General features: G+C 38.1%; 1 protein-coding gene across 1 annotated transcript; it reads right to left on the bottom strand.

Moving 5' to 3' along the window:
- Window positions 1-462: 462 nt before the first annotated feature.
- On the bottom strand, window positions 463-20,353 carry LOC103722845. Its single transcript, XM_026799868.2, has 4 exons — window positions 20,105-20,353; window positions 15,277-15,370; window positions 15,084-15,188; window positions 463-949 (listed from the first exon to the last, which is right to left on the bottom strand). Exons 1-4 carry the CDS (start codon window positions 20,248-20,250, stop codon window positions 680-682), a joined length of 615 nt encoding a protein of 204 aa, XP_026655669.1. The 5' UTR covers window positions 20,251-20,353; the 3' UTR covers window positions 463-679.
- Between the last annotated feature and the right edge of the window lie 4,974 nt (window positions 20,354-25,327).

A 25,327-nucleotide genomic window follows, 5' to 3' on the forward strand; every position in this document is an offset into this window, starting at 1 on the left:
AAGTCGAGTTGACCCTAGAATGTAAAAAATTTTGTAAATTTTTTTGAAAAACCCAATTTTCCTTCTTGGGTTATCATCACAATATTTGTACAAGAATATACTGGATCCATTCTCTGTTTTTGTTTAACAAACACAAAAGTCTACTAAAGGAACCACCATCTCCAACTTAACACTAGTTGTACTAACTATAGTTTCATATCTCACATGTCTTGTAGCACATTAAACCACTACTGGTTAAAGCTCAAAAGATTGAGACATTATTAGTTCCACATTCCTCAGAAGGAAATGTTTCCTTTGCAAAGCCATCTAGCTGTCTACTAACAAGGGTTAGTTCTGGATAATGAAAATGGTCATAAATCCTTCAGTGAACCAAAGACCTCTGTATAACACATCCTTTTTTAAATCTAAAGGTCGTTCTGCACAATTTTCCATCTCTTCTCTGTTGCATTTGAACCTTCTGGATATCAAAAACAACAGATAGATATTGAAGAAGCACAGGTTTTAACTTACAATAGCCATTTTCATTTGCAGAAAACTAATAATCTTATAATCACATAAGAATTATTTTTAAGAAAATCCAGCCTACTCTACGTTCTTCTGTAAATATGCAGTTAAATATAATCGAACCATTTCCAGATTCAGTGAAGCCAGAAACACATGGATTTAAGTTTATTATGTACTATTCCGACTCGAGTGCCTCAATCTCATAGCGGACCTCCTCCAGGTGCTCATTTATGCTGGTCACTGCATCCTGCACACCCCGGATGGCTTCCTTGAGAGCACCATCATACTCGGCATCAGCTTCAGCATCCTCCGTTCCAGCATCTTCTGTTATCTTGCGGACATGCACACACTCATGCTGTTGTGGCTTGTTAAACCGGCAGTGCTCATGGCTCACCAGACGCTCTGAGGGTCGACCAGCCTTCTTTAAGATCTGAATGCTCGCTGTCTTTTGGTAGGTAAAAGAGGAGAAAGCACAGGAACACGCACAAAAAATTATTATAAGAAGGAAGCACATCAAAAAGAAAAGAGATCATATTATGTATGTACGAATGCGTGTACATGCAACATAAATCACATTGCGATTATCCCGGACCTGAAACTAATGCCTCAATCCTCAAGGTCGCAAAGACAGCACCTTGTAGGACTCAACCAGTTTCTGCTTACAACCATACTAACACAAACTCTTACCCAAAGGAGAATGGATAAGTCTCCAGAGATAATTTCACGAGATTGGACTGATTGGACTATGCTTTAAATGAAAACTGAACTCTCCACTGGAAAATTTTTCGAAAAGAACATAGAAAATATTCAAGCCTTCAACACCCATGTTTATACAATTGTCTTGCCTAGCGAGGTAGTTTCTGAACAAATAAATAATGGGTATTGTAAAGTCTCCCCTATGTTATTGGACAAAATATAACCTATGATTCAGCAGAAAGAAATATTAATCTATGCATACTATGAAATGTAGTTACCTTTTTTCCATCTTTATAATATCCTGTATTCATCTTAATTTTTTATCTCATAATATTTCCTACAAGAAGTCAGAGAAAGAGAAGCTTCTAGTTGCAGATGGAAAAAATGATAGTGGTTGCACTTACAGAAGGTGTTAGCAGTGCAACAAATTGCTTAAAAGAAAAGGTTCCCTGATGATGATGTTATGCCTCAAGTGGAGTTTCAGGGAGTTGGTGTGTGGTAGGTGCAACTGACTAAAGTCCAAGTGTTCCATTTGGCAAATTGAATCACATTTTTCTGGTCTGGGTTACATTGCTTCCCACATGATGCTAACTCAACAGTAGATCATGGATTAAAGTGCCAGGCAGCATACACAATAAATTACTTCTATACTATAGCCATCCATATTTGATTTCCCCTGAATGACAGCCTCCAACAATTTGCCCTCTCTTTAACTATTTTTGCTGTTCCTAATGTGTTCTTGGAGTTCTTGATTGATGCAAGATCATAATATGAATAGAATTAAGGGCGTGCTTGGGTACTTAGGATCTATATCCTTAGGATATAACTCATGACAGGATCCAGGTTCTGATCATATGAGATTACACATGAAATCCTGCTGGGACAAACTACTTGGCATCTCTGATTCTATACTTCTTTGTCCTTTTCCATGTTCACAGCAAGTAGAAGCAGGTAGATGCCTCAATTTGACATAATTTTAGATGCCAAGGTTAATGCATGGACTATATAGGAGAATAATATAGCTCAACATTAGTACCAAGATGGTTGAGAACATATCAAGGTATGCGGTCTCGGTATCGAGCCCCGTACCAGTGCCACCCCAACACAGTATCAATACGATACAATACGGAGCCGGTTCGACGTACCAAGTATTGATATGCTCTCCATATTATGTACCAATACCGAACCGGTATGGTATGGTACATCCGCACCGTTCGGTTTGGTACGGTATGATAAACCTTGGGTCAAATAAACTCAACAAACAAACAAAATTGATGGTTAGGAAAATAAAGTTTCATCCACTAAGTATTGAAAAGCTATATCATTTCCTAAAGTACACATAACCTAAGATATTGCCATTTCACTCTTCTAACCACATCATGGTAAGCGTGCCTAGGCACTGAAAGGCATGCGTCATGTATGACTAACAAACATAGTAGGATATCATCCTAAGATATTGCCATTTCACTCTTCTAACCTCATCATGGTAAGCGTGCCTAGGCACTGAAAGGCATGCGTCATGTATGACTAACAAACATAGCAGGATATCATTAGGGATTAACGAACCGTGCTGTAACGGCCGATTTGGGGCATATCAAATTGGATTGGTTGGTTATCAGTATGGTTAAACAAGTTAAAACGAGATAGCTTAAATGCTGCTCAAGAAGCCTTTAGCTACTTGCATTCGAGAGGCGATTTGAAAGATTGAGGCCGGCACCTCTCTCCTCCTGCTCGATGCTACGATTTGGAGCCCCTTACCCCACAACGCTCGTGACCCCCCTCTTCCACCATTCGAGAGGCCGATGTTCCCTCCTTCCTCCTGATGCCCAAATCCTCCCCCCGCCCCCCGCCGCCGATGCTATGGTTCGGAGCGCTCCCACCCTACGGCTCTTGCAACCCCCCACCTTCGCTACTCAAGAGGCCCCTCCTGTTTGATGCTATAGTTTGGAGCCCCCCCATCCCACAATGCTTGTGACCCCAACCCCCTCCACCGTCCGAGAGGCTAATGCTCTCTCTCCAGTATGCCCTCCCTCCCCTCTCTCTCTTGATTAGGGTTAGGGTTACAATTTAGAGGGCCCCTCGTTCTCCCGCTCCCTCCCTCCCTCCCTCCCTCCCTCCATCTTTCTCTCTCCTCCCCTCCCTCTCAGATTTTCCATTGACGATACGCGCCAGAACGACATGCCATAGTATCGTACCGTACCATACTGCCAGTCAACCATATGGGTGCCAATACTGGTACTATGGACCTTGGATATGATTAGTTATTTCTTTAATTTCCTTTATCCTCATTTTTCACAAAAATAAAAAGAAAAATTCCTCGCTACTCTACATTATGGACTCAAATGACAAACAATGGATGTTAACAAGGAGAAAAGTGGAGATGATTGGATGATGTTATTCTATCCTACATCATAATTTTTATCCTGCTTATAAAAAAAGGTCATGACATAATTCAATTTTTACTGGTGTTTTGTGGAGCAAAGATTGAGATGATTGGATGATGCTATTCCATCTTACATCATATTTTTATGCTACTTATGAAAAAAGGCTAAGCCATACTTCAATTCTTATTGGCGCTTTGTAGTTCAAAGAAATTCTTGAAGGCCATGAAGATCGTTGCAAGTTCAAATTTCATATGGATCCATATATTTTCCAAAATGTTGCAAACCTTCTACGATAAATAGATCTTTTAAGTCGTTCCAAGGGTGTAACAGTGGAAGAGCAACTCATAATATTCATTTACATACTGTCAAGAAATATAAGTAATCAAGCATTGCAAGAAATTTTTCAATATAGTGGTGAAACCACTCATTGACACTTCCAAGTAGCTCCTAATCGATTTCAGAACTTGAACATGATTATGTCACACATCCACCATGTCCAAAAATGAATAATAATCCTCAATTTTGACCCTATTTCAAGGTATAGCACATAGCATTATAATGACAAATATAACATTTTTATATATTTTCTCAAATTAGTATATTATTTTTATTATTCTATTATCTGTTATTTCAGGATTGTATTGACACCATAGATGCAACTCATGTACCTGTTATTGTATCTAAGATGCTCCTCCATATCGAAATTGGAAAACAAATATTCTCAACCCATTGATCCAAGCAAACCTACAAGGCTAGCCAAGTCATGGGTTTCTGGTTCGACCACAATTCAATGGTGGGTCAACTGTCCACCTACATAATTGCATGTTCTCGACTTAGTTCTCAAATATCCTCCATGATGCTATGATCCCCTTTCCCCTTCATCTTCTGGACTTCTCTAGATGCCAGACCAACCCCTTCCCTTACGCCTTCTCTCTCTCACTCTCTCTCTTTATGTCTCACCAAAAACTAGAAGAAGAGAGAAGACATGGGGATCATGGCATCACCCCCATTCCATCAGATCTAAGGTGAGGTACCTCTAAAGCCATAAGATCCAGACACAAGCTTCACTATGGATCAAGCAACCACAGGTTCCTCTGCTGCAAATCCAAAAAACATGGGCTCTTCCATTATGATTTTCACAATGATGAGCTCTCCGCCATGGAGTTGGTGCTCACAAGCGCTTCCGTCACAGATCTTCTTATGTCCATGGCCTTATCCTCCATGAACCTAGAAAGGAAGGGCTCCTCCACCACAGATCCAGTGATAAGGGGCTCCTTAGTGGAACCGATGGTGATTTCCTTCCTCAGCATGACCATCCAGTCTTACAATAAATGGATCAAGCATGGGTTCTTTTTTATTTTCAATTGTTCAACTCATCCGAGCTAGACCTAGATTTCAACGGTACTTAATAGCCACGAAAGCACATTGAGTATCCCGAGAAGTTGACATTAAACTTTAGGCTTTAACTATCCTGAAAGTTGAATCAATAATTGAATGCTTGGAGGTGCCTAACCAGACTACTACAACAAAGAGCTGTATAAAGAAAGTGGAGATCCAACATCTAGTTTTGAGGCCTCTGCTCTACAACTGGATATTAAAAATACATGGAAAGAGAACCATTGGTTGCCTTCACAACTAGAATAGTGGATTCATATCTACTACAGTCATCCCAGCTACTATTTGTTAAATCTGGTGCTTGACATGGGGTATTTGGAATGTTCATGTAAAATTTTTTAAAAGTTATAGTGGATACAGTTAAGCTACATGTCTAAAGATATAAATTGTAAGCAAATGGTTCCTGGACTAGACAATAGACAAACATCATGGACTCTTAAAGCAGAACAATGACCCTGATATATTACAAAGAGTTTACGATTTCAAAATTAAGATTTTCAGTACTAAACTAATTTTTAAATAATTAGTGATATTTTACATTTTCAATAATTAAATATTACATATTCATGAATCATTACTTTTCATTGGACACATGTGCATTAGCATGTGCAACATAACAAATATATAATAACATTGTATAAATCACTGCAATTTATGATCACATGAATCCAACTGGAATCCTTGCAGGATTTATTTTTTTTTGTTTTGTGGGGGGGGGGGGGGGGGGGGGGGGGGGGGGGGGGGGGGGGGGGGGGGGGGGGGGGGTGGGGAGCTAACATTCAGCTGAGAGGTAATTCATGCACAATTACATGTAGAAACAAAGCTAGGACTTTGGTCTGTAGCAGTACATAGCAGTGGAGCTAGGGCTCTATTTAATTTCTAGATTAGCATTCTATAAACATCAATTATGCATATGTCTCAAATGGTAAAGCCACAAGCCAAACAAACTCCAAGGTCCAAATTTTTCTAATTAGATGGATGTTCAAGAATCTTTGACTCATTTCATATCATACACTGAATGTGCATCTACTAAAATCTAAAATTTTTAAAACAACAATCAGGATGTCTAAGCCAACATCACAAGAAAATATAATTGTACATTCTAAGATTATCTTGACTATTTCAGTATACACCTTCTAACTTGCTTATGATCCCATTGTTACTAATACAACTATTATTTGACTCCAAAGAGATGCATCCAATTGAGACATTTCATCAAAGAATTGGCAAGCATAGAGAAAAACAAGCATTCTAACTTACATCTATGTATCTACCTACATAGGGACATGCATACAACCCTCCATGTAAGATAGGCTTCTTTATTTTGCTACATGTAAAATAGGCTTCTTTGGAGTCTACAATGATAAATATCATGAAACAAATAATATACATATTTTCTTTTGTTTATCATAGATATTGAACTTTTAAACCCATCATGTTTGCTTACTGATTCCTCCCCTTGGCAACACAAGCAAAACAAACTTCAAGATCGAGAGAGGAGAAAACGAAGAGGTGGAAGGGCCTTTGCCGAAGGCCAACTAAGGTGGGCGAGGGGTTGGGGAAGGCAAAGGAGAAGGGTTTGAACAGCAGTCGAGGTGAGAAAGAGAGAGAGAGGGGTGCGGGCTTACTTTGTCCAGATCCCAAGATCAAAGATTGGAGGTGGTGGTTGGAGGTCGGAAGAGGTGGCCAAAGATGGCAATAATAAAAGGTTAGAGGTAGCAACAAGAGGCAATGGTCGAAGACTTAGGCGCTGAGTACCCTAGATACGAGAAAGGGGCCAAGAATGGGAGCCTAATGATCGCAAAATTATCAATAGTGTCCACTTGAGGACTTTATTTTCCTGCAAGATCGTCAACTCCCCATTGCCTTCTAATCTTGAGGTTCAGCCATCCACACAGTCCACAGGATCTACGACGGATATTTTATCCCTAGGATCATAAATCCTATAGGATTTGGGTTAGTCTAGTTAACAACCACTATTATGAGTATGATGTCTTTTTATATTTTCTATGAACAAAATACGAGCATGTTTGGTTGGGGGGAGTTGAGGTCTGGAGTGGCAATGGGAATGAGTGACTCCTATTCCAGCCATTTGGTTGGGGGAGAGTCCTATTTCGATTCCAATGCTGAAGGAAAATGGAAATGCCCCAAGCCCCCAAAATCCAATTCCGACTCTCCCCCAAGGATTCAAATGTCATTCTACTATTAAAATATTTATTTTCCAAATATCCTTATGATTTATTGATTTTCCAAAAAACCCATCCTACCCCCACATGCCCCACACGCCACATGTCCCATCTCAGTAGTGTTCAAAAGCCCCTTCTCACACAAGAGAAACCCTAGAAGATCCGGTTGCGGTGGATCTCCTTGCGCCCGCTCTCCTCCCACTCGAATGACCAAAACCCTCACACCCGCTTCTCCAAATCATATCGCCCATCAATCCCTAAAACCCCCTTCCTGTCCCCATTTCCCCATCCCAATCTCCAATCCGAGCAGTTTCGGCCTCAGTCTTCTCCATTTCTAGGGCTCAGAGGCTTTGTGCCACCTCTCCAAGGTCTAGATCATGGGTATTGATTTTCGCTTTCTTTTTTACCGTTTTTTTCCCTTATTGATTCTATTTTCCTCCAATCACTCTAAGTATTTGTCTTAATTTTGTTTACCATCAATTAATTGAGTGATTTTGTTGAATTTTTAATTAATTTTCTCTTTGATCCGATCTTAATTTGTTGCTTCTTTGATTTGGATTTCTATTTAGATTGCTCTTGAACTTGTGGCCTCTTCGACCAGCTGTGGCAAGGCCAAGAAAGGGAAATCTTAAAAACAATAGCCAGATCTGAACGATAACAATCGTTATTGAGCAAAATACCTCTTTTGGTTAGCATAAAGTTCTTTTTGCCCCAATTCATGTCGTTTATGATTTCAAGATCTTTCTTTCCTGATCAGCTATGGTGAATTGGTATACAAGCAATGATTTCAACTTTATAATGGGATTAATGGATTAATGAATTCTTCAAAATCTCTATTATAGCTGTAATATGATGTTGGGTTTTATGATTTATTAAGTTATAGGAGAGTATAGATTGATGGACACTTCGAAGTCTCTACTGTAATAATTATATGATGCTAGTTTTTATTGTTTCTTTCAGTTAAATAAGTGCACAGATTGATAGATTCTTCAAAGTCTCTATTATAGCAGATATATGGTGCTTGTTTTATTATTTATTCAACTATGCTTTTTTGTATGAGGATAGCCTGGCTTTTAGCTAGTCGTAAGTTGTCGTGGGTTACTTCATGTGCCGTGATGATCCAGGTGCATTGAACCGGTACTGAGACCTGTACCGATTGATACAACACCAATTCAGTATCGTACCAACATACGATACACTTGGGCGTTCCAAGTTCAGTTAATTGGTAATCAATCTTTTTCAACTTTTTCAATAATTTTAAATCTAATTTGATATTTTTTGATGTTATTTTGATGTTTTTAACCTAAATGATGCATCTTGTTGTTTTAAAATGATACAAAACATAAAATGATTAGTGAGATGTTGCATACTACAAGAAGCAACATGAAATATTCTCAAATCAAGTAATAAGATGAAAAGTATAAAATAATATAATCAATTACATATATTTAAAGTACAACATACATACCGATTTCTAAAATCTCATCGAATGGTGATGCCTCTCATAGATATCTGAATCATTAGCATAGTCAGGAGGCATATCAGCCCACTTCTTTAACCAAGCGGCATTGTAGTCTTGTATGTTCATTCCATAAAAAACACGCTCCAAATTATAAGCACTCTCGGATCTCTCTCTAAAGCTCTGGCTCTGAAATGTGTCCTCTAACTGATAAAATAGCTGATAAAATGACTTTAAAGGAGCTCATCCGAATAAGCCCGCAGCAAAATCCGACATGTAAGATGCTCTGAGCTATACAAGATAGAAGCCACGGGAAGATGCCTCAGACGCACCATATCCATATCCATATCTGTATGAATCATAAGCTGCTTGTGGCTGCGGATAATAGAATCTAGTATACGACTCGGAACCTGATAAGTCTATGGATCCTACTCCACGTGCGAGGTTATCTGCAGCTGCATTATATTCTCCTGGATGATCTCGAAGAGCCCGTCTTTTATATACAATCGTATTCTCGCGGGCTCCACCATATCGTGTACCATGATCCTTATCCTGCATAGCTTGCGTAAACTAGAACTCATCGCTGAATTGAAGACAACCTTGCGACTGTGACTTATAAATAGTGGTCTCATATCCTCCACTCTCTCTGGCCAGCAGATTCATGACCACTAGAACTACTGCTCATGATATCTAAATCTGAGTGAACTGGCTCCTCCACACTCTTCATTGAGGCTACATGTGCTTTTTGTTTTCCTTTTTTGGGGTGCTGGGCAGCTTTCGTACCCTTCGTGCCACTTGCTGCCTATTTACCTTTTGTGCCACTCGCTGCCTTCTTACCTTTTGTGCCACTCATTGCCCACTTATTCTTCGTGCCCCTCTGTCTGGTTATGTTGGAAGAATGTATATCACCCTCCTGACCGAGTTGATTGGATAGCGTAGTAGCTTTGTCTAAGCATCTCTCGATCATAATTCTAAAAGTATGTCTCAGACAAGAAGTCATGCGGTGACCAGCTTTTCCATGGATGTGGCTGATCAGCTAGAAGGATGCGTAGAATATTGCTCTCTATCCATTGTCCTGCATCGACCCTAGCTGGCTACGAAACTGGCTGGTCCTGGAAGCGATCCTCGCTCATCAAACTCCGGCCCCTGCTACTGGCCCATAAGCCCTCCAATCATAGGATCATCCTCATCATCAACGAAAGCACTATTTATCAGATTTGTATAGTTTAGCTCTACTTCCTCCTGAATGCACTTTAGTCTCAACCTCAGATTGTAGTAAACATATACAAGATCATTGAGGCGCTTCTGTGTCAAACGGTTCCTTTGCTTGCTATGGATGAGAGCGAAAGTGGACCAGTTATGCTCACAGCCACTCGAAGAGACCGTTTAGAAGAGAATCCGAATAGCCAGCCACTTAAGATTTTTTGCGGATAAACCAAAATAAATCCACCATTCAGCTGCAAAAATATTAAAAAAATTATATATAAGATAGTATCATATTAGTAACTATCCAACGTCAGGTAAATGTCCTCCCGATGTGTAATATATCTGGATTCATACTTTTTTTACGACAGCTGCTGAGACTCCAAAATTATCAGTGCCCTCTCTAAATATTTTGTTTTATAAAAAAGAACAATGTGGTAATATGTTAATAATTGAAGATACCAATTAACTTATGCATATCACTTATTAACTTACCTTTTCTAGATATAGGGCCGCAACTTCCAAATCAAGCTCCATCTTATAAATTATATTACGCAGAGCGGCTAGAAGCTCGTCATTCATATCGATTCCAGCTACGGTATATTGAAACCTTGGGTTCAGGTAGTATTGTGCAGATAGAGTTCGTTATTGTCTTAGTAAAATTATACAAGTATAGGAGCAATCTAATTTTTAATGTTCTTGTTTACTTGTTAGATGCAAGTTTTTATCCATCTGATAGTCCCACCGCCATTCAATGATGTCGATGTACTCCTAGGCATATGTTGGATTTGCCTTCTTGATCTGAATCTTTGCCCTCTCCATCATATGATACAAGGAGCCCATCTGGAGGTACCATTTGCTATCCGCAGTCTGAAGCATTTCATATAATGGTCAGATAGCCTTTACTATCGTAATAGCCCGCTGCCAGAATGTCTGTCTCGTCACTAAGTCCTTGACAATGCTTCATTCAGTGTCGGCCCTTGCATATCTACTTTTCTGCCTCTCCGGACTGACAAACATCCGATGTAGGGTTTGCTTTCCTCTCTAGAAGGCTATCAAGTGAAACATAGTTCGTAAAAAACCGTGACTTCTAGTCTCAAGATCTCTTCCTCTGCATACCTTCTCATAAGTGAAAGAATTTATGTATGGTTATAAATATATCTAGTGATAGTTTGGGCTATCTTCACTGTTTGCTGCACCCCATGAATCTTCGCAATTTCCATCAACATGAAATCAATACAATGTTTAGCACATGCGGTCCAGAAAATATGTCAGTCGCTCCAAAATTTTTTCAATGGCCTTATATTGTGGCCTATTATCAGTAATAATCTGCACGACATTCTCCTCTCCTATGTGATTAATCACCTTCTTTATCAATTTGAGGATGTACGTGGTGTCGTGCACCTGATTGGAAGCATCAATCGACTTGTGGAAGAAAATCTTCGTATCACAATATGTCAAGAAGTTGCTCTTGTAATGATCCGCCTGGTAGGACCGATCCAACCATCACATATCACCATCAGTCCATATATACACCAGTTGCTCTTGTATGAGGCAATCCACTTCTTTAGCTCCTTATTATTGTCAAGAAACTCACCATAGATGTCCTGGAGGATCTACACTAGCATCAAAAACCTATATGAGAAAAATGACAAACCTATAATACATATTGTCTGCCACATTCGCTGGGATGTTGCTGAAGTGAAACCAAGATCCAATAGCTCGCCACATATCATTCTTCTTATCCTTCTTCAACATTGCGTCAATCCTCTGCTACTTCAAATTCCTATTAGGAAAGGCATGTTGATCTAAATCATATATGGCTGCTCTAGATGGAATTTTTCTGAATGACCTCTTTTTGCTACCAAAAATCCTTAGCATAGATGCAATAAGGCTACCGCCTCTACTGACGGCCTTTCTGACTGAAGTCCTCCTGAACTCTGGATCTGCTGCACTCGTAGTATGAGAGCCCAAATCGAGCCCTATGCTTGGCCACCTATCCTGTTGCCATTAATCATTCAGGCTTGCCTACATGACAGTCTGGATCTATACTCCCTCGTCATCTAGAGCGGACGCCTCCACTGTCTTCCTAAAGTAATAGAAAGGTGGCTCTGCCGCTCGGAGGTCCACCTCCGTCTTCTTCTTGGAAACCCTCTCCTTCGCTACTCTGAAATCAACGAAGTGCTTCTTCATCAGCTGTCAAACCTCCTATGGATATTTTCTGCACATATACGTTGGAGTAACAACCAGCTAAGTATTGCTTCAATCTGGTTACCCCTCCTCCCTTTAATTTTGTGTTGCGCCAATTACACTTGCAATGATGCCGACCTGAGAATATTTGCCCACGATCCCAACTAATGTCATGTTCTGGCTCGTTTTTTCTTTGATGGTTCCATTCCTACGGGTTTATCAAGTACGTCAATTTATCCATTATTTAAAAATAGCAAAATTTCGTTACAATGAAGATAATTTTTTACCTCAAATATACATCTGATTTATTCAATACATAATAATTTTTCATATATTTTATATATTTTTAATAATTTTAAAATTTAAAAATATGTTTAAATGTCATAAATTCAGAAAAATATGTTTTCTACTTCAAAAAATACTTCTGAATTATATAATATGTACTACTAATTTTTCATCATTTTTGTACTAATTATATATTTTTAATTATTTTTAAATTAAAAAAAATTAAATATAAATATTTTAAAAAATTAATTTCAGCTCAAATTCATATAGAATCCAGCAATGGATGCTACATATTTTTCTAGACCCGTGGACATGCATTAAAGGCTACTTATTTCTCAATTTTTTTAAATTTAGGCCTAGACCACTATGCGCATGTTCACATTAAATATTGAATAAATAGACACCAAATTTTGCTGGAAAGTAGTTTGTATGCCCCTAAATACGCTTCTGATTTTATATTTATTTTATTTTATTTTGTTATATTTTTTATTTTTAATCCAAAAATATATTTTTAATTTTTAAAAATTATATATAATCTAAAATTAAAATTTTTTATGTTATTGTGTAGATCATCGATAAATTTACAACATATAATAAAATTAAGCTCAAATCAAAAATTTTGGCATGATCACTTATTATTGTGCAAATTTCGAGTTATTTTTTCGAGCTATCCGTCTCTAAATAAAGAAAGAAAATGAGATAAAAGAGAGAAAGCACACCTTATTTAGGCTTGGACCTTTCTTCAATCGTGCTAAATTGGTGTGATTTTGCAAATTGGAGGGAAAAGAGAGCCGTTTAGGCCTTAAGACACTAAACGAAGCAGAGAAGAAGCGGCCTTCCCAGCACCTTCTAACAAAAGAATAAAAGGGGGACGGGGCCCGGTTCCAAGCCGGGTTGACTCGGTGCAGACCGGATGGTTCACACCAAGTTTGAACAAAACTAGCCAGTTCTGAAAGATTTTGAGCGGTTCCAGCCGGTTTGGTCCGATTCAGGCCTTTTCCGGCCGATTCGGTCCGGTTCGGCCGACTCCAAGTGGTTTGGAACAAGTTCCGGCCGATTCAAGGCCGGAACCAATTTTAATGGACGAACCGACCAGGTTCCCCACCGGGTCGGCTTGGTATAGGCTGAACCGGACGGTTCGGTTCAGTTCGGTTCGGCCTACCTTGGTGATGATTAGTTGATAGTGAAATATGTGACATCTTGATTTTTCATTTATTCTTCATATTTTGCTAAATAAAATTATTGCAAATCAAAGCATTTGGGTTGAGAGCATTTTTAATTGATGTATTCAGTAGTCATACATGTATGAATCATTCAAACACCCCACATGCTAGAGTTAAAAATAATGTCTTGTCTATGTTTAAAAAACACCCCTTCAACCCTGAAAACATATCAGATGATGCATTGACATCTCCTTTTGCTGATTATGTCCATCTTAAATGCAGTTCACAACATGAATCATCCAGTTGCTTCTTGTCTTATCGTTATTTAGGCCATATCATAATGTTCATCAGATCAAATGCAATTGAGTCAGTAGTTTTGGAAAATATGTTATGTAGACGTAAATGCATGAGGTTGTTCCGTATAAAGAAAGTACAGTGGCCTTGTGTGCAAACGGCTCCCTCAGCTACATAGGTTCTTTGCTTTTCTAGTTTACTAGATTTTATGAAAGTCCATCTTTATATGTTGTTATATAGAGCAATTGCCACTATGGTAGCCTTGGTTCTCGGTGATTAGATCCAGTTACAGAAATCAGCAACTATACAATCTTTCTAACTAATACATTCTTTACCAAAAATCTAGCTGGTTATCATATTTTGCTATACACAATTTTCTTTATAAGATGTCTTTGATAAATGATTGCTTATTGCTAAGAGTTTTGGGGCCAAGTCGGAGAGAACCACCTGCATAGACTGGCGCACTAGCCTATGAGTTAGATTATCCAAATTAATAAATTGTATTCAATTTCAAGTCCCTTGATGTGTATTTTTAATATCAAATAAGATAAATATATCAAAAATAAATGAAAACAATCAGTTTTTGAAGATTTTTAGTTCAAGGGTGGAACTGAAAATTTGGGCTAATTTCGATTCTTGCCTTTAAATGAACCAAACAGCAACAATGGGAATCAGCCATCCGATTCTGATTCCGATTTCGATTCACGACATGAACCAAATGTATTAGGGAATATGGCTATTCCAATTCCTATTGCAGTCTATTCTGATTTTGATTCCAGTCGCGAACCAAACACATCCTATAGGTATTTGTGATAATTTAATTGTAGAGTATTATAATATTAGTCTTATTAATTCTTGGGAGTTTTTGAACTCTATGCACCTGTCTAGTCGCCTAGGCATTCCACTTGGGCATTTCAAGGGACCAGCACGTAGGATCACCCAAGCATTTTGATAACTTTGGTGCCGATACTAAAATTCAGGCAAAACTCTAATGGATCAAACCTTGATCACTAAAGTTGATTCATTGTAGATCGACTAAGGCTTGCTGTTTAAAGTTACGGTTGAAGCACTTGAAATTACTGCTATTGAAGCTAACATGGCATGTAAGCTCCACTAAAGTATGCACCACCTGAATGGGTTAAGCAATCATTTTCATGTCAAAAAATGGAAGCTGGTTCATTCCACTGATTATGTTCTATCATTTTACTTCATTTTTTGTGCTTAGAATCTAGAAAACAGACTAGAACAAATGTGCCAATGAGAATGGAGAGAAGAACAAATGTGCCAATGAGAATGGAGAGAAATGTGCAATAAAACTAGTTACCAAATGCAGTTTTTGTTTTTCTTGTGCCTGAACATCCCGTAGAAGGCCGGCAAGATCGTCACGACAGAGATCTGGCATCAAAAGCAGCGATTCCATTTCTAGAACCTATCAAACAAAAGGACTTCAGATTACTTACCATATAGCATATATGAACACAATCCGTTATAACTTAAAACCATAAAATGTAACTTACTTGTTTTGAACAATCATTGAACTCTACTGTAATCTCCCCACAAAGTTGTTGGTAGGACAACTCTCCTCCATTGGTCATATATTCAGAAAACCCCCTGCCAGAATATCCAAGCTTCTTCACTGATAGTAAGCCACCATCTTAACTATGGATAAGGTACATAGAAGACTTCCAGATGATTTCTTGATCTCATAAATTTATTTGCAGGAGAACTAAACCAATTACAAAGAAAACACCTCCTTCTATAATGGAAGGAAACAACTAGGTGAAAAATAAACCTCAGTTTACCATCCGTACATTATCTATTAGAGGTTGATTCATGAATTTTATTTTACCATCAACATGAAGTGTCATGTTCAGGGTGTTTCCAAATCTTTTCCATTTCAGATCAAAGGAGGATCTCTTTGACAATGGGTAGAGGGAAAAAAGGAAAAGTTTTAGAAAAGAAAAGATTAAGAATGACTATAGTAATGAGGAGGATGTAGGAGCAGAAGTGTACTGAAAAAAGACAGTGGAAATAGGCTGAAATTCAAATTTATGCATTATATGAAGTTTTCTTTTTTAGGTAACTGAAGATTTCAAATTTCACATATAAAGAAAAATATCATTTATAGAGAAGGATATGGAGAATGAGACAAGATTGTTTTGTTAAGGAAAGTGAAAGTCAGCTCTCCAAGGCTAGGAATCTTAATTTGAAGTGAAAGGATTTGAATAATAGTTGGATAGCAAAATGTTTTTTAGGTAGCAATGCAGACTAAGGAAATTAATGCATTTAGCAGAAAATTGTTGATTACAGTGAAAATAACATTGAGTTGACTTGAAAGGGGAGAAAGGGAAAGGGCAAAGAAGAGATATCAGAAATACTAATACTACCTAGATAAACTTCTGAGCAATAAGCACACAAATACTTTGGACATCTGGCCACAGCACAACATGGTATGGAACTCCGTGCACTCGAAGAATGGACTGTTATTGCATCAATTGGAATTCTCATCACTGCATACATGTAACTTTAATTCTCAACAAGTGGCAGATTGATAGTATTAATATTATATAAAATATCTATAACTTAGAAGTGAAATTTCACAACTTTTTCTTGCTTTCTTTCTTGTAAAATGGCATAAATGTAATTTTGGTGAAAGCTACAACTAGTCATTTTAGACTAGTTGTCAACAAGTTTTGATACAATCACATATTTACACATATGTATCGTATACTATCTTCATTTTGACAGAGGCCGACGTATTCATTACAAATAATCTCCATGAAAACATAGGGACACCTAGCACATATGCGAAGTGTCTACATGACACCATACAAAGAATAAACTTAAACTACAGGCTCTTCAAACAAACCTTCTTTCAAGATAACATTCATGAATAGGCAATTTAGGTTCATATATACACATGCAACACCTAGAGGAAGATGTGTTGTCATGTGCTTCAGCATGAAATCTCGTCTGAGTTGACCTGTAACTTGACCAAGTCAACCATGAATCCTAAAGAACACATGTAAAACCTCAATTAGGCAATATAATCTTGGCTATGCTTAATTTGATGGCACTCTAGCTTGAAACTTCATCACTAATCTTCAGCACAAGTGACGTCATAGTTGTTTCATTAAATAACATTCATTATTGGGTTTTCTGGACCATTTTAATATGATTTGAAACCAAATTTCAAGTTTCAGCCAAAATGGATCAGCATCAGCCAAGACAAATCCAGAATGACTGAAATTTTGAGTCACTAATATTGTTCATTAATATGCTTATTTAATCATACATTTATCTATTCAGGAATCAAGGATCAACATGTTTACGTGATGTCAAACTGGAAACATTGCGCAAACGCTTAGAAGTGTTATAGGAAAAAGACAAAAAGAGGGCAGCATTGGAGAGAGAGAGAGAGAGAAGGGGGGGGGGAGGCGGAGCAGGCTTGATAATTCAAAATACATGGTTTTTGTTATTTCATCTGCAGCTTTTGTTTTTTTTTTTTTTTGTTAGGATGTAATTACTGATAAAGAAAAGGCTACTTGTAATCATGATTAAAGATCCTAGAGATAGGGCTTGTACATAGATTGGAGTCTCTACTTTAACTAAATAGATAGGTAGTGTTCGACTACTTTGTCTTGAAACATAATTCTAGGTTGAAAGCATATCCAATACAAACTTTAAAAAAAAAAAAACACTTTGAGAGAAAACTATGCATGGGTAAATGATTCTTTTCAACCTAAAACTACTCAAGCTATGTAAATTATAATGGCAATAACTCATAACACAATAAAATGATGTCAAATAAGTTGCCTTGATTTTTTTTCTGATTTTCTAACTTTTTTGACCAAAACTCTAGAACTTGAAGTGAATCTGCTGAAACTACCAAAAACAAAACACCCTAGGGACCAAAACCAAAACCGAGACTTTAAAACCTTGAATTGAAATTTTTATCTGTCGTCGTGTTGCATGTGGGCTTACAAGAAGGAAAGGGGCTATAAAATCTTCTGGAGAAGTTGCAGCAAATATTTCAGGAATCTTGTGATGACAAGAGATATGTCCCTAAACTGCTTACAGAAATATTAAACGTTTGATGCACAGGAACTCCTGTTTACATGTTAATATGTGCCTTTTAGATTGAGTATATAGAGATGATATTATATCAAGTAGAAAACTGCAAAGGTGTAGGCTGGTTGGTGATGTTATATTTGTAGAAATTACAAGTTCTTAAAGGCAGTCCAACATGTAGATCCAAGGAAGTGTTCAATGAAAAGTTTGTCCCTTGAGTTTATCAGATAGGAATGACTAAATTGGGTAGCAAAGAAATTCCTACAGTTGACATAAATGGAGAAAAAAACTTGAGCGAAATAACTAAAGAAGGATGAGTTAAACATATAGGTTTTTTTAAGTAAAATAGCTAGAATAATTGCATCCTTAAGGGCTAAATGTAAGCCAAATGGATGATGTAAAGATGGTCGAATAAGAACAGTGGAAAGGACGGAAAAAATAACATTATTAGGTATATTGTTAGGTTAACTGATTGCCTTTACCTAATGGGCCACGGTCAAGGGAGCTGTCCAAGCACTAGAAGCACCTTTGACTGTGGCCAGCTACTTCAAGGTACCCAGGCACCTAACTGCAGCATCTAGACGACTATCTTGCCTAGTACCTCTGAGTACAGCATATGCCAGGGCAAGCAGGCTGATCAAGAGCCTAGGCAAGACCATATAGTTGCCTAGGTCACCACATGTGATAACACTGACTGAACCAACAAATCTCTCTCATGATCTTTCATGACTGGGTACAATATCAGCATCATATAAAGGCAATTATTTAGAATTAAAAAAATAGCAACAATGATGACGGCTTAAAAAGATCATCAACTCTTCTTCGGTTAAAATGGCTAATTTGTTAGCCTAAATGTGGTATCATGCACCTCTGCCGCTTATTTCTAAATTCTAAGATTATCATATCACGTGATCATGGACTCTGGGCACTTCTGCTACATGAAAAAGGTGTCAACAACTGAACCATTAACACCTGTGGAAAACTGTTTGTCTCTATAAGTATCTAAGAATTTTTTTATCAGTGACAGCAAGCCTGATGATCAAATACCTAGCCAAATAATAAAACATGACTTAAGACCTCCAAAATTTTTGAAATGATGAGCCGAAAAGGACAATAGCAAACTGCCACGTTCTAACAATTTATAGATGAAAATAAGTTTTCAAGTTTCAGTTGAAACCATCTGTTTTGGCCAAGACCTAGTTGAAACTGATCCCCACTTCCCGGTTTTAGTTAGTTTCAGCCGAAATTGATTTGTTTTCGTCTAGTTTCAGTAGTTTTGGCCAGTTCCAACTGAAAACTGACCAAAACTAGCTATAGATGCTTTTGCTCAAGTATTGTTTTGGTGTTTACAATTATATTGCGTTCATGTCTTGATTTATTTGGTGCATAGGATGTATTGTATTAATTTTTAATGATTCTTCTTTTTCTTCTTGAATCAAAATAAGAAATAGATAATGAGTGCAACCTTGATGGGATGAGGCTTCTAAAAAGGCCCTTATTACAGCATATTACCAGACCATTTTGAACAACTAAATGCGAGACATTTCAAAGATATGACACCTTATTTTATATAGAATAAATAACATTCTTTAATTACATGCAAATGATTAAATGGCCATTCAACTTCAAAAATATAAGAATTCAATGTACTTGTGAGTTATATTAGAAAATGACAAAATGATTTGAGTGCACTGGGACTAAAAGGATTTAAAATTGGCAAATATAATGAATCTTCTAACGTATGAATTTTTTCTACTTTGTTTTGGGTCATCAATATGATAAATTTTGATGTCGAAGCGCAAAGAAAAGGGATCCCTTTTCCATGATACCTTCAGCATAAATGTTCATATATTTCAAGAAAGCAGTTTGAGCACTACATAAGTGATTAAAAAACACTCAGAGAAGATAACAGTATATGGTTCTAAATCAACATATAGAATCCAATATCCGCACCATTGTCATCAAATTTATTAATGTTTAAGAAAAAATCAATACAAAGATTTCCATCCAGAAACAAGGGCAGCTAATCAAGCTAATCGAATTCAAAACTCCAAATCTAGACAAAGATAAAGTAAAGAAATAAAAAGGGGCGTCTTTTCAATGGATTCAATAAGAAGATATTAACGGCCAAAACGAAATCTATCCCAGCCTTCAAGAACCAAAAATCACAATTTCCCAAAAAAGAAATTAAACAACAAATTCACCACCTAGAGAGAGAAGAAGAGCAAAAAGAAGGCGGAAGAGAGCATGAAAGGGATCAAAAAATAAAAGTACCTGTGCAGCTTTGCGTAAGCTTCTGCTCTCCTCTGCTGGATTCCGAGAAACCTTCGAAGGAGATCGACGAGTTTCGCCGACCTCGAGCTGCCATCGACGTCCATGGCTTCCGCGCCTCTCGCATCATCTCCCTCGCAAACTTCCATTCTCTTTGTTCTCCCTACTTTCGATAACTCTCCGCCCAATAATTTGCAGGGCTTCTCTTCGGGTCCGGCTATTTTATTGCCCGCCCTCGACCTCCTTCAGCCTGGACCGGGTCAGATTTGGGACGGGTTCAGATTTAGAAAACGAAAAACATTCCAAGCTAATAATCTTACCCTGCTCGGATCACAGCAAGGGAACGATTGCCGGACCGGCTAATCTAATAGAATTGATCAAAAGATCATATAAAACAAAGATGAGAGAGAGCGAGGTGGCGTCGGTGAGGAACGACGTGGTACCGATCTGGTCAAGCACCGGTTTTTGGTCGACAATTCTCTGATTTACTACGAGATTTGGGCCGGGCCAGGCCTATTCTAACAAAAGATATAGCCCAATACCATCGGACACGCTGAATGGGCCGCTGTAGTAGCCCGCTGTCTCTCATAGTCATGGGTACCACTTTGGCTGGAAATTATCACGGCAATGAAATCGCCGGTTTTTTTACACAGTAGTCCCTGATAAATCTTCTTTATTTGCATATTAATCCCCATTATTTTCATATTTATGGAAAACATCTTATAAAGTTCTCTGTTTGAACAAATTGGCCCTTCTACTATTTTTCATGAATCAAATCCTAGTTAAGATGAGACATGGTTGTAGAAAGATAAAATGCTCTTGGTTTAGTAATGAATAAGACTCGAGACTAAGTAGAATTAAGATTGGATTAAGGGGTCAAGGGGGCCGGCGGTCGAAAGACATGGGTTAAGGGGTCATTTAATAGTTTGAGAAAAAAATGTCTAGAAGATAAGGAATAAACATTGCCGGAAGAATATAAGTAGAATATTCTGTTTTCATCTAGTTAGCTTAACTTTAGGGACATATAAGCAATAATTAACAAGATTTAAAGACTAGAGACATCTGGGACACCCGCTCCGCTGCTCGAGTGCCCAGATTTACTCTCTTTTCTTGGATGCCCCCACTTGTTGGTCATCTCAAAGTTAACTTCGATGGCGGCGTGTCGGCGGATGGTGAGTATGGAGGAGTAGGATTTGTGATTAGAGACCATCTTAACAGACTGGTTGTGGCGGGAGGTTGGTGTTCCCCTGGATTGTCCGTCGTGGAGGCGGAGGTCTGGGCGGCATGGGAGAACATCTCCTACGCGAGGAGGGTCCTTGATGTAGACTGGATATACCTCGAGGGAGACTCCTCTATCGTTATCAATTAGATTCGGGGTGCGGATCGTTACAGGGATGGCCACCCCCTGATTCGGGAGATTCGTAAATTGGCCAGGGGGATAAGTTCCCTTTAGACAGTACATATGTGTCGGAAGGCAAACAGAGCTGCAGACTGGGTTGCCTTCCACGTTGCTCAGCACGTCGGCGAGGTCACTTAGACTAGTGCCGCGGAGATTCCAGCTTTCTTGTATCATTTTATTTCTTCTGACTTGGCAGGCTGTACCCACATAAGAGCTATATAAATGCCGTTTTTACCACAAAAAAAAGGAATAACATATGAATATAGAAAGATAGAAATTAATATGCAAATGTGAAAGATTTCAAGAGCTAATCAGCAAAAAACCTTATAATCATATATTTATTACAACTAGTTAAAGGGCACATGCATAAGCATTTGAATCTAATAAATACAAATTTATTTTTTTTTTCTATGAAGAGTCTTGGGGTTCTCGATGACAGCTAATTTTAAAATAGCTATTCCATTTACCATTAGGCCAAGAATTCTATTGCATGGCTTTATGATTTTTTACTAAATCTGGTTTGGATTGTATCAAAAGTAAGGTTTCTTTCTCCTGAGATAATTTCTCGATCGACACACGGACCAGAAGAAAAATTCTCCTACTTTCAGTAAGGTAGATAATAAATTCTTGATAGTGTTTTCCTACTTGCCATATTCTTTATTTAAAAAATTGAAGAATTTCTAATGTATGTGTAACAACCCAGGACATCACCCAAAATAGCTAGCCAGAAGATATTATTTGGATTTCTTGATCCTGTATAAGTACCCAAGATCTACCCAGCGAATAACCGATGTGGGACTAAACACACGCCCGCACGGGTCCTCACATACTCCCCCCATTCAAGCCCTGACGTCCTCGTCAGGCTAAGGGTTAATATCTATTCAAATCTAATCAGAAACACCACGATTGGCCCGTGGTCAGTCCCAATAGATCCGTGCTGCAGTGTCCCCTAATCCACATAGGTCATAGGCCGGGTCCGCTCTGATACCATTTGTAACAACCCAGGACCTCACCCAAAATGGCTAGCCAGAAGATATTATTTGGGTTTCTTGATCTTGTATAAGTACCCAAGATCTACCTAGCGAATAACCGATGTGGGACTAAACACACGCCCGCACGGGTCCTCACGGTATGAGTTGTTCCTTCACTAATTTATGCATGTTCCTTTACTTTCTATATCATAAGGAAACTTGATTTGCACTCAGGTAGCATCAACTCACCTTTCAACTAGCAATTTCATTATGTCACTCTAAAGGATTACTCCTTAGTTACTAATTATTTTTTGAGGGGAAATCTTAGTTAAAGATTATTGATCTACAAAGCTTTGTTGTTACAAATATTTCAGCTAATGAAAAAATTCTTATTGTTTATATCTGATTAAATTTTATCTGAAATCATTTCAGCTCCAAGTTCCAAAGCACAGATGAATAATAATCTCTTGATATATTCCGGACACCTCTCTCAGTATCTTTGTAACAACTCAGGACCTCACCCAAAATGGCTAGCCGGAAGGTACTATTTAGGTTCCTTGATCCTGTATAAATACCCAAGATCTACCCAGCAAATAACCGATGTGGGACTAAACACACGCCCGCACGGGTCCTCACATACTCCCCCCGTTCAAGCCCTGACGTCCTCGTCAGGCTAAGGGTTCAAATCCATTCAAATCTAATCACAAACACCACGATCGGCTCATGGTTAGCCCCAATGGATCCGTGCTGCAGTGTCCCCTAGTCCACATAGGTTATGGGCCAGGTCCGCTCTGATACCATTTGTAACAACTCAGGACCTCACCCAAAATGGCTAGCCGGAAGGTACTATTTAGGTTCCTTGATCCTGTATAAATACCCAAGATCTACCCAGCAAATAACCGATGTGGGACTAAACACACGCCCGCACGGGTCCTCACAATCTTACCCAACACCTTAAATTTACATAATATTATAATATGTTTGGTTCTTAAGAATTGTAAAGTTTTAGGGCAACTCTTGATTTTGTGAAGCTATTTCTTGCACACTTCTCAGCGAGCTATATATTCTACTAGAAAAAGCATGGTGATAGAGTCGCAAAAATAAAATGCGATTGAATTATTAAATAAAAATATTATTTTGTGAATGGGATGTTTTATCATGGATTCAGACAATCTTGATGTACCTGGTGTTTTCCACCACCTCAAACTTCTCCACCGCCCAATCCCATCAATTTTGAATCATTTTCAAATATCTTGGTCCTTGGTCTTCTTCTATCCATGCTGCTCTAAATCTTTTGTTTCATGTTGGAGTTGACATTTTATCTCATGCAATTTTTGATCTTCTGCAATATTTAAGAGCATGCAATTGTATAAGCTTCGAATATTTTCTGCAATCTTTAAATCTTTTGAAGCTTTTAAAAATAAATCTACTTAAAATGGTATTTTAATTAGGAGGAAAAAAACTTCAACCTGAATCAAGCTTAGTTTAACAAATTCCTATGACTGGCGAATCGAAGTCTTCCCCACAATTTAAGTTCATCAAGAACTCAATGGCTCCTCTACTTAGGTTCCGTTGCCCTGCACCAAGAAAATTACGAATTCGAAAGCATTCTGAATGAATAAATGCATATGCATGTTGTCATTCGCCACTGTGGTTTCAATTGTATTGGATGCTCCCTGTTGTTATCAAGAACACATGGGAAAGACATGAGGATGTACAAAATATGAACTAAAATTTTGGATTAGGAGTCTGAATGCTGAGGCATGACGGAGTCTTTGGCTTGAAGTTCATGTCATCCTAAACATGCATTAACAGCAACTGGAATGGTTGGAAAAGGGAGCCTTCAATGTCTCAATAACATTTGATGAAGAGAACAACTCGTATTAATATGATGTAGAAGAAAGAGGAAGAAAGATACGTGATTTAATTAGCTGACCATCAAAAATAGGATAGTGGAAATGACAGATTATTGAAAAGGTGGTGGAAGAGAAAGAAAGCCCTCTCTTTTTTGTAAATAAGGACAGCCCTTCTCAAAAACTCCCTGCAAAGCCATGGCAAGAACACCCCCTGCAGAGCAGCCAAACCCTCTTCCCATTCCAAATTCAAAGCCTCAAAAGAAGAGAGGTGGTCGGCAGCTGCGGCGAGCAAATGAAAAATATGCAACAACTGATATGAGGAACCTGGCCAATGAGATATGCCATTTGGGGTTCCAAAAGAGAGTTTCCATGCTGATGGCTTCGGGGATGGATATGGCATCTTTGTGAGGCAGCAAGTGGGAAGTTGCACTTATCAATGGCTCGAAGCGAACTTTCTGTTAAATCTGCTAAAATGTTCAATGGGAAGGACCATGGAAGTAATGTTAATTACTATTGTAATTTATAGCACTTGGCCATTAAGTTAGTATGTTTTGAATGGATAATCACTGTGTTTTGGTTTGCATGGAGTTTTTTTGGGTAACTCTGTGGTGTTTAGCTTAAATTAGCTCTGAAATTTTGTTTTCTTTCTAAAGTTAATATTTTCTATAAGGTCCTAGATGTTGCATTTATTGGAAAGCTAAACACCATCTCTGCCATGTCTGTGGTGGGTACCGCAGATATATTTCTTGAAACAGGAAAGGGGAATTTTGCATGCTCCGTATGCATTTTAGAGAAAACATGTGAAGATAATTCTAGTTATATATCCTGTCACTCAACTGCATACGTGAGCATTTACAAATCTCCAATAGAAAACTCAGAAAATGGTGACAGCAATTGTATATAACCTGATCAACTTTCTCATTGTTGCAAGGCATATCTTTTGTTTGATGCACTTTATAGCCTGACAATATGATTTACCTTTAATCAAATTCCTCTCTCA

Source organism: Phoenix dactylifera, chromosome 5 (genome assembly GCF_009389715.1).
Source record: "Phoenix dactylifera cultivar Barhee BC4 chromosome 5, palm_55x_up_171113_PBpolish2nd_filt_p, whole genome shotgun sequence".
In the NCBI taxonomy this organism is placed as follows: domain Eukaryota; kingdom Viridiplantae; phylum Streptophyta; class Magnoliopsida; order Arecales; family Arecaceae; genus Phoenix; species Phoenix dactylifera.